This window comes from Ammospiza nelsoni, chromosome 1 (genome assembly GCF_027579445.1).
Source record: "Ammospiza nelsoni isolate bAmmNel1 chromosome 1, bAmmNel1.pri, whole genome shotgun sequence".
NCBI lineage: Eukaryota > Metazoa > Chordata > Aves > Passeriformes > Passerellidae > Ammospiza > Ammospiza nelsoni.
In genome coordinates this window covers 154,138,094-154,151,375 of record NC_080633.1, presented here as the reverse complement: position 1 = coordinate 154,151,375, position 13,282 = coordinate 154,138,094, and the positions used below count along the sequence as shown (strand labels likewise).

The window sequence follows — 13,282 nt, the reverse complement described above, 5'->3', positions numbered from 1 at the left end:
GGGCAAAAATAGTAAAATAAAGTTGAAAATTAGCAGAATGAAGGTGAAATATTAGGATAAAGTAAAAAAACACCCCAAATTTAGGTGGAAAAAAAACAAAATAAGGGAGAAAAAATAAGGAATGAGGGGGAAATAATGGGATGAGGGGGAAAATACAAGAATGAGGTTGAAAACCACCAGGATGAGGGGAAAACACTGAGAAAAGATGGAAAACTATGGGAAAAATGTGAAAAATTATGGGATGAGGCAAACCTGCCAAAATGAGGTGGAAAACCACCAAAAATCGGTGGGAATGACGGAAATCATGGAAGATTCTTGGACTGGGACGAGGAAATTCCATCTGGGAACGACAAACGCGGCGGCCGGGGCAGGAGGAGTTTATTTCCAACAGAACCAGAGCAGGAGAACGAGAGCCCAAATCCAACTTTGCCCTCCCCCAATTCGCCCTCGTCCCCGGCGTTCCCTCGGTCCCTCCGGACGTTCCAGGGAGTTTTCCATGGATTTCTCAACTTTGGGAAGAGTTTTCCATGGAATTCTCAACTTTGGGAAGAGTTTTCCATGGATTTCTTGGCCATGGGAAGAGTTTTCCATGGATTTCTCAACTATGGGAAGAGTTTTCCATGGATTTCTTGGCCATGGGAGTTTTCCATGGATTTCTCAACTTTGGGAAGAGTTTTCCATGGATTTCTTGGCCATGGGAAGAGTTTTCCATGGATTTCTCAACTTTGGGAAGAGTTTTCCGTGGATTTCTCCAAGGTGAATCCGTCCCACAGCAAATTTTCCATGGATTTCTCGGCCATGGGAGTTTTCCATGGATTTCTCAACTTTGGGAAGAGTTTTCCATGGATTTCTCCAAGATGAATCTATTCCCAGGTAAGTTTTCCATGGATTTCTCAACTATGGAATTTTCCATGGAGTTCTCCAAGATGAATCCGTCCCCAGGTGAGTTTTCCATGGATTTTTCCAAGGTGAATCCATCCCACAGCGAGTTTTCCATGGATTTCTCAACTGTGGGGAAGAGTTTTCCATGGATTTCTTGGCCATGGGAAGAGTTTTCCATGGATTTCTCCAAGGTGAATCCATCCCACTGCAGATTTCCCATGGAATTCTCTGTGAATCCATCCCACTGCAAGTTTTCCATGGATTTCTCAACTTTGGGAAGAGTTTTCCATGGATTTCTCAACTTTGGGAAGAGTTTTCCATGGATTTCTTGGCCATGGGAAGAGTTTTCCATTGATTTATCAACTTTGGGAAGAGTTTTCCATGGATTTCTTGGCCATGGGAAGAGTTTTCCATGGATTTCTCGGCCATGGGAGTTTTCCATGGATTTCTCAACTTTGGGAAGAGTTTTCCGTGGATTTCTTGGCCATGGGAAGAGTTTTCCATGGATTTCTCAACTTTGGGAAGAGTTTTCCATGGATTTCTTGGCCATGGGAAGAGTTTTCCGTGGATTTCTCCAAGGTGAATCCGTCCCACAGCAAATTTTCCATGGATTTCTCAGCCATGGGAGTTTTCCATGGATTTCTCAACTTTGGGAAGAGTTTTCCATGGATTTCTCCAAGATGAATCCATTCCCAGGTAAGTTTTCCATGGATTTCTCAACTATGGAATTTTCCATGGAGTTCTCCAAGATGAATCCGTCCTCAGGTGAGTTTTCCATGGATTTTTCCAAGGTGAATCCATCCCACAGCGAGTTTTCCATGGATTTCTCAACTGTGGGGAAGAGTTTTCCATGGATTTCTTGGCCATGGGAAGAGTTTTCCGTGGATTTCTCCAAGGTGAATCCGTCCCACAGCAAATTTTCCATGGATTTCTCGGCCATGGGAGTTTTCCATGGATTTCTCAACTTTGGGAAGAGTTTTCCATGGATTTCTCCAAGATGAATCTATTCCCAGGTAAGTTTTCCATGGATTTCTCAACTATGGAATTTTCCATGGAGTTCTCCAAGATGAATTCGTCCTCAGGTGAGTTTTCCATGGATTTTTCCAAGGTGAATCCATCCCACAGCGAGTTTTCCATGGATTTCTCAACTTTGGGAAGAGTTTTCCATGGATTTCTCAACGATGGGAAGAGTTTTCCATGGATTTCTCCAAGGTGAATCCATCCCACTGCAGATTTCCCATGGAATTCTCTGTGAATCCATCCCACTGCAAGTTTTCCATGGATTTCTCAACTTTGGGAAGAGTCTTCCATGGATTTCTTGGCCATGGGAAGAGTCTTCCATGGATTTCTTGGCCATGGGAAGAGTTTTCCATGGATTTCTCAACTATGGGAGTTTTCCATGGATTTTTCCAAGATGAATCCATCCCACAGTGAGTTTTCCATGGATTTCTCAACCATGGAGAAGAGTTTTCCATGGGTTTCTCAACCATGGGAAAGAGTTTTCCATGGATTTCTCCAAGGTGAATCCATCCCAAGGTAAGTTTTCCATGGATTTCTCAACTATGGGAGTTTTCCATGGATTTCTTGGCCATGGGGAAGAGTTTTCCATGGATTTCTCAACTATGGGAGTTTTCCATGGGTATTTTAGCTCTGGGAAGAGTTTTCCATGGATTTCTTGGTTATGGGAAGAGTTTTCCATGGAATTCTCCATGAATCCATCCCCAGGTAAGTTTTCCATGGAATTCTCCATGAATCCATCCCACGGCGAGAGTTTTCCATGGATTTCTCCACGATAAATTCCTCGTGGATTTTTCCAAAGGGTCAATCCTTGGGGAATATCCTGCTCCAAAGCTTTCATCCTCCATGGGATTCCTCCCAGGAATCTGCTCCTTTTTTTATCATGGAATCTTCAGATCCTTGCCCAGGTCCAGCTCCAGGATGAGCCTGGAATTTTTGGGAATTTCCACTCCAGCACCATGGAATCGTCTCCAGACTCGTTTCTCTGCAAAATTCCCGCTCTGGAATTCCATCTGTGCCCGGATTGGTTTTTTCCAACTTCAGTCTCATTCCAGAAGCGACGCCGCCGTTCCCGACGGGATCAGGAGAAGCTTCCGGAAGCTTTCCGTGGAATCAATCCAGCCCCGGAGCCTCCCGGGATTTTGGCCAAATTCCTGATGGAAATTCCAATTTTCCTGATGGAAAAACACCGGGATGGGCTGGAAAAATAATGAAATGAGAGGAAAAATATCGGGATCAGGTGGAAAAATAACGAAATGAGAGGAAAAAAAACGGGATGAGGTGGAAAATACTGGGATGAGGGGAAAACTATCGGGATGGGGAGAAAAAAACTCAAGCTGTGGCAGAAAAACTACGAAATCGGAGAAAAACTTGGGATAGGGAGGAAAAACATCGGGATGAGCTGGAAAAATACTGAGAACGGGTGGAAAAGCACTGAAAAAAAGGGAAAAAAAAAAATGGAATGAGGCGGAAAACGCCCGGAATTTCAGAAAAGGAGGCGGCGCCGCTTTTCCAGCGCGGAGGCTCCGAGCTTTTTTCTCGCGAATCACAAGGAGAAGTAGTCCAGCGTGCCGTGGCCGTAGGGGTTGTAAGTCCAGACGAGGTCGGTCCGGCCGGAATTCGCCAGCAGCTGGGAGATCTCCGCCGTGGCCGCCGCCAAGCGCTCCCCATCCATGGGCTCCTCGTAGATGCGCCGGGAGCCCGGCACGCGGCGCGGCGGCTCCGGCTTGTAGCAATCCACGGGGAAGGGATAGACCACCAGGTGGAGGTCGGGCAGCTCCAGGGTTTTCTGGAGCAGATCCTTGAGCGCGGCCGTGGACAGGGAGTTGCCGTAGAGTCCCAGGAAGCGCAGGCGGGAGCAGCGGCGCAGCGTCGGCAGCAGCGCGTCCAGGTGGGAGTCGGCCATGCGGCATTCCATGAGATCCAGGTGCAGCAGCGAGGCCGAGGTCTCCTCCAGGAGCAGCCGCAGCGGCTCCAGGAGGCCCTGGGAGAAGTCGTGGCCGCTCAGGTCCAGGCGCTTGAGGGCCGGCGCGTGGAAGCTTTGGGAGAGGAAGGCGAGGTCGGCGGGAACGAGGGAGCAGAAGGCCAATTCCAAGCTTTCCAACGGGGCCTGGAGGTCGCTGTGGGGAGGGAAAAGGGAGAGGTCAGGATTGGGTGGGAACATGTGGGGAAAGAGCTCCAAGAACATCAAGTTTGAGCTCTGAAAATCCTGGGATTTTGGAATGATGGGATCGTGGAGTTATTAAATGATGGAGGTTGGGAAGGTCTCCAAGACCATCAAGTTCAAGCTTTGAAAATCATGTAGTTATGGAATGGCTGAGGTTGGGAAAGATGGCCGAGAATCAATTTTAACCTCTGAAATCCTGGGATTTTGGAGTTATGGGGTCATGGAGTTATGGGATTACTCAGGTCATGAATGGTCTCCAAGAACATCAAAGTCAAGGAATGAGAATCATGGAGTTATGGGGTCACAGAGCCATGGAATTGTGGAATGGCTGAGGTTGGGAAAGAGCTCCAAGAACATCAAGTTCAACCTCCGAAAATCCTGGGATTTTGGAGTTATGGGGTCATGGAATCATGGAATTACTCAGGGCAGGAAAGGTCTCTAAGACCATCAAGGTCAAGCTTTGAGAATCATGGAATTTATGGGATCATGGGGCCATGGAATTGTGGAATCAAATTGTGGAATTATGGAATGGGTGAGGTTGGGAAAGAGCTCCCAGAACATCAAATTAGACCTCTGAAATCCTGGGATTTTGGAGTTACGGGGTCATGGAGTTATGGAATGGCTGAGATTAGGAAAAGTTTCCAGGACCATCAAGGTCAAGGTTTAAGAATCATGGAATGATGGGACCTTGGGGTCATGGAACTTTGGAATGACTGAAGCTGGGAAAGAGCTCTGAGAACATCGAGTTTGACCTCTGAAAATCCTGGGATTTTGGAGTTATGGGATCATGGAATTATGGAATGGCTGAGGTTGGGGAAAACCTCCAGGGCCATCAAGTTCAAGCTTTGAAAATCATTGTGGGATCATGGAGTTCTGGGATGTGGGATATTGGATGATAATCCATGGACTGGTGGAATGTGGGACCATGGAACGCTGGGATGGATCCCAGAGCTCTGGAGCCATGGAGAGACTCTTTGGGAGAGGAAGGCGAGGTCGGCGGGAACGAGGGAGCAGAAGGCCAATTCCAAGCTTTCCAATGGGGCCTGGAGGTCGCTGCGGGGAGGGAAAAGGGAGAGGCCAGGATTGGGTGGGGAAAGAGCTCCAAGAACATCAAGTTTGAGCACTGAAAATCCTGGGATTTTGGAATGATGGGATCGTGGAGTTATTAAATGATGGAGGTTGGGAAGGTCTCCAAGACCATCAAGTTCAAGCTTTGAAAATCATGTAGTTATGGAATGGCTGAGGTTGGGAAAGATGGCCAAGAATCAAGTTTAACCTCTGAAATCCTGGGATTTTGGAGTTATGGGGTCATGGAGTTATGGGATTGTGGAATGGCTGAGGTTGGGAAAGATGGCTGAGAATCAATTTTAGCCTCTGAAATCTGAGGATTTTGGAGTTACGGGGTCATGGAGTTATGGGATTACTCAGGTCATGAATGGTCTCCAAGAACATCAAAGTCAAGGAATGAGAATCATGGAGTTATGGGGTCACAGAGCCATGGAATTGTGGAATGGCTGAGGTTGGGAAAGAGCTCCAAGAACATCAAGTTCAACCTCTGAAAATCCTGGGATTTTGGAGTTACGGGGTCATGGAATCGTGGAATTACTCAGGGCAGGAAAGGTCTCCAAGACCATCAAGGTCAAGCTTTGAGAATCATGGAGTTATGGGATCATGGGGTCATGGAATTTTGGAATTAAATAATGAAATTCTGGCGTGGCTGAGGTTGGGAAAGATCTCCGAGAACATCGAGTTTGACCTCTGAAAATCCTGGGATTTTGGAGTTACGGGGTCATGGAGTTATGGAATGGCTGAGATTAGGAAAGGTTTCCAGGACCATCAAGGTCAAGGTTTAAGAATCATGGAATGATGGGACCATGGGGTCATGGAACTTTGGAATGACTGAAGCTGGGAAAGATCTCCGAGAACATCGAGTTTGACCTCTGAAAATCCTGGGATTTTGGAGTTATGGGATCATGGAGTTATGGAATGGCTGAGGTTGGGGAAAACCTCCAGGGCCATCAAGTTCAAGCTTTGAAAATCATTGTGGGATCATGGAGTTCTGGGATGTGGGATATTGGATGATAATCCATGGACTGGTGGAATGTGGGACCATGGAACGCTGGGATGGATCCCAGAGCTCTGGAGCCATGGAGAGACTCTTTGGGAGAGGAAGGCGAGGTCGGTGGGAACGAGGGAGCAGAAGGCCAATTCCAAGCTTTCCAACGGGGCCTGGAGGTCGCTGCGGGGAGGGAAAAGGGAGAGGTCAGGATTGGGTGGGAACATGTGGGGAAAGAGCTCCAAGAACATCAAGTTTGAGCTCTGAAAATCCTGGGATTTTGGAATGATGGGATCGTGGAGTTATTAAATGATGGAGGTTGGGAAGGTCTCCAAGACCATCAAGTTCAAGCTTTGAAAATCATGTAGTTATGGAATGGCTGAGGTTGGGAAAGATGGCCGAGAATCAATTTTAACCTCTGAAATCCTGGGATTTTGGAGTTATGGGGTCATGGAGTTATGGGATTACTCAGGTCATGAATGGTCTCCAAGAACATCAAAGTCAAGGAATGAGAATCATGGAGTTATGGGGTCACAGAGCCATGGAATTGTGGAATGGCTGAGGTTGGGAAAGAGCTCCAAGAACATCAAGTTCAACCTCTGAAAATCCTGGGACTTTGGAGTTACGGGGTCATGGAATCGTGGAATTACTCAGGGCAGGAAAGGTCTCCAAGACCATCAAGTTCAAGCTTTGAGAATCATGGAATTTATGGGATCATGGAGTCATGGAATCATGGAATTAAATAATGAAATTTTGGAGTGGCTGAGGTTGGGAAAGAGCTCCCAGAACATCAAATTAGACCTCTGAAAATACTGGAATTTTGGAATTATGGAGTTACAGAATGGCAGAGGTTGGGAAAGGTCTCCAACACCATCAAGCTCCAAGACCATCAAGGTCAAGGTTTGAGAATCATGGAGTTGTGGAATCGACTCGTGGAATTATGGAATGGCTGAGGTTGGTAAAAAGCTCCAAGAACATCGACTTTGACCTCTGAATATCCTGATATTTTGGAATGATGGGGTCATGGAGTTATGGAATACATGAGCTTGGGAAAGAGCTCCAAGAACATCAAGGTCAAGGTTTAAGAATCGTGGAATTATGGGATCACAGAGCCATGGGATTGTGGAATGGCTGAACTTGAGAAAGAGCTCTGAGAACGTAGAGTTTGACTCCTGAAAATCCTGGGATTTTGGAATGATGGGATCATGGAGTTATGGAATGGCTGAGGTTGGGAAAGATCTCCAGGAACATCAAGGTCAAAGTCGGAGAATCATGGAATTATGGGATCGTGGGGTCATGGAATGGTGGAATCAAATAATGGAATTATGGAATGACTCAGGTTGGGAAAGTCTCCAACACCATCAGGTTTGACATCTGAGGATCGTAGGATCATGGAGTTATGGAATGGCTGAGGTTGGGGAAAAGCTCCAGGACCATCAAGTTCAAGGATTGAGAATCATGGAATTATGGGGTCACAGAGCCATGGGATTCTGGAATGACTGAGGTTGGGAAAGAGCTCCAAGAACATCAAGTTTGACCTCTGAAAATCCTGGGATTTTGGAATTTGAGGTTATTGAATTATGGAATGACTCAAATTGGGAAAGGACTCCGAGACCATCAGGTTTGACATGTGAGGATGATGGGGTCATGGAGTTATGGATCCATGAGTTTGTGGGGTCATGGAGTGGCGTGGTCATGGAATCATGGAATTATGGAATGGCTGAAGTTGGAGAAAATCTCCAAGATCATCAAGTTGCACCTTTGAGTGGAATTATGGAGTCATGGAGCCAGGGGATTGTGGAGTTACGGAGTTTTGGGATCCTGGAGTTAATGGGATTAGGGAATCATGGGATATTGGGATTCTGGGATCAGGGAGTCGTGAAATTACGGGATCGTGGAGTTACGGGGTCATGGAGCCATTGAAGTTGGAAAAGGCTTCAGGATCATCAAATCCAACCTTTGGGAATCCTGGAATCGCGGAATTATGGGGTCACATAGTTATGGAATCATGGAGTCATGGACTGTTGGGATAACGGGATCATGGGAACCTGGGATCATTACGGTTGGAAAAGATCTCCAAGACCACCGAGCCCAAACCTTGGGAATCGTGGACTAAGGAATTATGGAATCATAAAATTATGCGATGATGGAATCACTGGGTTGTCAACTCTTGGGACAACGGAACCATGGGATTATGGGAACATTGGGATAAAAAATTCCTGAAATCATTCAGGTTGGAAAAGATGCTCAAGACCATCAAGCCCAAACTCTGGGAATCTTAGAATTAAGAAATTACGAAATCTTGAATTTAAGGGAAAATGGAGTCATGGACTATTGGGATAATAGGATCATGGGAACCTGGGATCATTCAGGTTGGAAAAGATCTTCAAGACCATTGAGCACAAACTTTGGGAATCTTGGAATTGCGGAATTATGCGATCATGAATTTATGTGATAATGGAATTGTTGAGTCGTAAACTATTGGGATGAGAGGGTCATAGGAGCATGGGAATTTTGGGACAATGACATCATGGAATCATGGGGTCACTAAGATTGGAGAAGACCTCCAAGATTGCCAAGTTCAGCCTTTGAGAATCTTAGAATCACAGAATCCTGGGAACATGGAATTCTGGGATCATGGAAGCACTGAGTCATGAGCTATTGGGATAACAGAATCATGGGAACACGGGAACATTGGGATAATGAAATCATGGAATCAAGGGATCATCAAGATTGGAGAAGACCTCCAAGACCATCGAGACCAACCTTTGGGAATCATGGAATGGCGGAATTATGAGATCATGAATTTATGAGATAATGGAATTGTTGAGTCATAAAATATTGGGATAAGGGAATCATGGGAACAATGGGATAATGAAATCCTGGAGTCATGGAGTCACTAAGATTGGAGAAGACCTCCAAGATTGCCAAGTTCAGCCTTTGAGAATCCTGGAATCTTGGAATTCTGGGATCATGGAATCACTGAGTCATGAGCTATTGGGATAATAGAATCATTGGAACACGGGAATATTGGGATAATGAAATCATGGAATCAAGGGATCATCAAGATTGGAGAAGACCTTCAAGACCATCGAGCCCAACCTTTGGGAATGCTGGAACCAAGGAATTCTGGGATCTTGGAACTCTGGGACAATGGAATCACTGAGTCACGAACTACTGAGACAATGGAATCATGGAATCATGGGAACAAAGAGATAATGAGTTTCTGGAATCAAGGGATCATTAAGATTGGAGAAGACCTCCAAGACCATCAAGCCCAACATCTGGGAATCTTGGAATGGCGGAATTATGAGATCATGAATTTGTGTGATAATGGAATCGTTGAGTCATAGGATATTGGGCTGATGGGCCCATGGGAATATTGGGATAATGAAATCATGGAATCATGGAGTCACTAAGATTGGAGAAGATCTCCAAGATTATTGAGACCAACCTTTGGGAATCTTGGAATCGTGGAATTATGGGATCATGAATTTATGGGAGAATGGAAGCCTTGAGTCATAAAATATTGGGATTATGGGTTTGTGGGAATTATGGGATAATGAAATCCTGAAATTAGGGGATCACTTAAGTTGGAAAAAATCTCCAAGATCATCAAGTTCAGCATTGGAGAATCCTGGAATCACTGAATTTAGGGATCATGGAATGATGGGACAATGGAGTCACTGAGTCACAAACTATTGGGATAACGGAATCGCGGGAACATCAGGACAATGAAATCCGGGAACCACGGGATCACTGAGGGTGGGAAAGACCCCCAAGCCCCCCAAGCCTTGGGGGGAAGAGCGGGAAGGGCCCGGCCGGGCCCCGCCGCGTGAGGAGCTCACCAGAGGATCTGGCGCAGGTTCCCGGAGAGCCGGGAGGATCCCAGGTTGAGCTCGCGCAGGCTGGGCAGCATTCCCAGCTGCCCGGCCAGGCACCGGATGCCGATGGCCGATTCGGGCGTGGGGCGCCGCACGTCCACGTTGCTGTACTGGAGCTTGAGGCTGCGCAGCTCCGGGAAGCGCGAGAGGTGCGGCAGGATCACCGAGAGCCCGGTCAATCCCAAATTCCGGAAGCGCAGATCCACCCTGCGCACGCAGGAGGGGTCCAGAGTTTCCAGCAGGCTGACGATTCCGGCCAGGGAGAGCTTTTCCGCTTGGAACTCGCGGCACTTGAGGCGCAGCGGGCCGGCGGATCCGGTCTGGAGCGCGTCGCGCAGGATCCCGTAGGACGTCCCGTTGACGAACAGGTCGGCGTGGACGTCGACGCCCGGGGGCTGCGGAGCGGCCGCGGCCGTGGCGGCGCCGGAGCGGCCTTTGTGCCGCTTGGATCCGCGCCGCTGGAATTCCCGCTGGTGCTTGGACACCTCCACGCAAGCCTTGGCCAAAGCCACCGTGCCCGACCAGACGCTCATCCCGTCCGGAGCGCGGCCGGCCGGGTCATCCGGAACTCCCGTCACGTCCAGCACGCGTAGGCGGCACCCGCTGGGAAAAAAACGGGAACAAAAGGTCAAAACAGGGAAGAAACCATCAGAAATGGGAAAGAAACCATCAAAAATGGGAGGAAACCATGAAAAATGGGAGGAAGCTGTTAGAAAACATGACAAAACCATCAAAAATGGGAGGAATCCATCAAAACTGGCAAGGAAACATCAAAAAAGGGAAGGAACCATCAAAAACAGGAGGAAACCATCAAAAATGGGAAGGAAGCATCAAAACCAAGAAAGAACCACCAAAACCAAAAAGGAATCATCAAAAATGGGAGGAAACCGTCAAAAACAGGAAGAAACCGCCAAGACTAGGAGGAAACAAAATGGAAAGAAACCATCAGAAACGGGAGGAAACCATCATAAGGGGGAAGGAACCTTCAAAAACAGGAAGGAACCATCAAAAATTGGAATGATCAAGAACACGAAGATACCATTAAATGGTAGGAACCATCAAGGAGGAAACAATCTACAATGGGAAGGAACCATCAAAACCAAGAAGAAACCGTCAAAAACAGAAAGGAACCACCAAAACCAGGAAGGAATCATCAAAAATGGGAACGATCAAAAAGTGGGAAGGAACCATCAAAAACAGGAAGAAACCATCAAAAACAGGAAGAAACCATCAAAACCGGGAAGGTACCATCAAAAATGGGAAGGAACCATCAAAACCAAAAAGGAATCATCAAAAATGGGAAGGAAACCAACAAAACCAGGAAGGAACCATCAAAAGAAGAAGAAGCCATCAAAAATGAGAAGGGAACCATCAAGGGAAAGAACCATCAAAACCAGGAACTGTCAAAGACAAGAAGAAACCATCAAAAATGGGAACCATCAAAAACAGGATGGAGCCATTAAGAAAGGAACCATCTAAAATGGAAAGAAAGCATCAAGAAACCATCAAAACCAAGAAGAAAACCATCAAAACCAAGAAGGAACCATCAAAAACAGGAAGAAACCATCAGAAACAGGAAGGAACCATCAAAAATGGGAAGAAACCATCAGAAACTGGAGGAAACCATCAAAAATGGGAGAAAACCATTAGAAACAGGAGGAAGCCCTCAAAAATGGGAAGGAACCATCAAGGAAGGAACCATTTAAAGTGGCAAGAAACCATCAAAAATGGGAAGACACCATCAAAAACTGGAAGGAACCCTCAAAACCAGAAAGGAACCATCAAAACCGGGATGGAACCAGCAAAAATGGGAAGGAACCATGAAAAACAAAAAGAAGCCATTAAAAATGGGAGGAATCCATCAAAAACGGGAACCATCAAGAACAAGAGGAAACCCTCAAAAATGGGAGGAAACCATAAAAAATGGGAAGAAACCACCAAAAAATGAAAGAAACCATTAAGGATGGGAAGGAACCATCAAAAACAGGAACCATCAAAAACGGGATGGAACCATCAAGGAAGGAACCATCTACAGTGGCAAGAAACCATCAAAAATGGGAGGAAACCATAGATGGGAAGGAACCATCAAAAATGGGAAGAAACCATCAAAATCAAGAAGGAACCCTCAAAAACAGAAAGGAACCATCAAAACCGGGATGGAACCAGCAAAAATGGGAAGGAACCATGAAAAACAAAAAGAAGCCATTAAAAATGGGAGGAATCCATCAAAAACAGGAAGGAACCATCAAAACTGGGAAGGAACCATGAAAAACAAGAAGGAAACCATCAAAACCAACAAGGTACCACCAAAAATGGGAAGAGAACATCAAACATGGCAATAAACCATCGAACACAAGAAGGAAACCATCACAACCAAGCAGGAACCACCCAAACCAATGGAGGAAGCTCAGGAACGGAGGCGGTGCCCCCATCCCGACGCCGCCCAGAACCCACCTGGCGTCGTGGCCGGGCTCCTCCAGCTGCCGCCGCAGCTGCGCCACCACGGCCAGGATGACGGCCTGGACGCAGAGCTTGCAGGGATGGTCCCGCAGCAGCTCCCGGCGCCCCACCAGCCGCTGGAAGTTGAGCACCGGGAACGGCCACGCGGCCACCAGGTCCCGCAGCACCAGGGGCCGCCCGTCCAGGAACGCCGCTTGGAACAGGATGGGGTACAGGTGGGCGGGCATGGCGGGCAGCAGCACGGGCAGCGGGTGCTGGGCCACCATGCGGCGCGCGCAGAGGAACAGCAGCGAGTCCGAGTAGCCCGGCGGGAGCTGGCGCTTGGGGATGCACGGCGGGATCTGGGTGGAGCGGCTGCGCGACGGAGCCATGGCGGCGGCTCGAGGTGGGAGAACGTTCCGGAATTCCGGGGGTCCCGCCGACGGAAGCTGTGGGAGAAACGAGGCGGTGAGGAGAAGGTTCCGGAATTCCGGGGGTCGTCCCGCTGACGGAAGCTGTGGGAGAAACGAGGCGGCGAGGAGAAGGTTCCGGAATTCCGGGGGTTGTCCCGCCGACGGAAGCTGTGGGAGAAACGAGGCGGTGAGGAGAAGGTTCCGGAATTCCGGGGGTTTCTCCTGCTGCTGGAAGAAGTGGGAGAACGTTCTGGAATTTTGGGGGATTCCCGTTGTCGGAAGACGTTGGAGAAACGGGGTGGTGGGAGAACGTTCCGGAATTCCGGGGTTGTCTCCACCAGCGGAAGGTGTTGGAGAAATGAGGTGGGGAGGAGAACGTTCCGGAATTCCGGGGGTTTCCCCACGCTGGAAGCTGTGGGAGAAA

The 13,282-nt window shown here is 47.7% G+C and overlaps 1 protein-coding gene across 1 annotated transcript; it reads right to left on the bottom strand.

Annotated features, from left to right (window-relative positions):
- Window positions 1–361: 361 nt before the first annotated feature.
- On the bottom strand, window positions 362–12,986 carry LOC132083323 (leucine-rich repeat-containing protein 14-like). Its single transcript, XM_059487978.1, has 4 exons — window positions 12,461–12,986; window positions 9,971–10,609; window positions 1,010–4,019; window positions 362–602 (listed from the first exon to the last, which is right to left on the bottom strand). The coding sequence occupies exons 1-3, from the start codon at window positions 12,835–12,837 to the stop codon at window positions 3,446–3,448; spliced, it is 1,590 nt and encodes a 529-aa protein (XP_059343961.1). The 5' UTR covers window positions 12,838–12,986; the 3' UTR covers window positions 362–602; window positions 1,010–3,445.
- Between the last annotated feature and the right edge of the window lie 296 nt (window positions 12,987–13,282).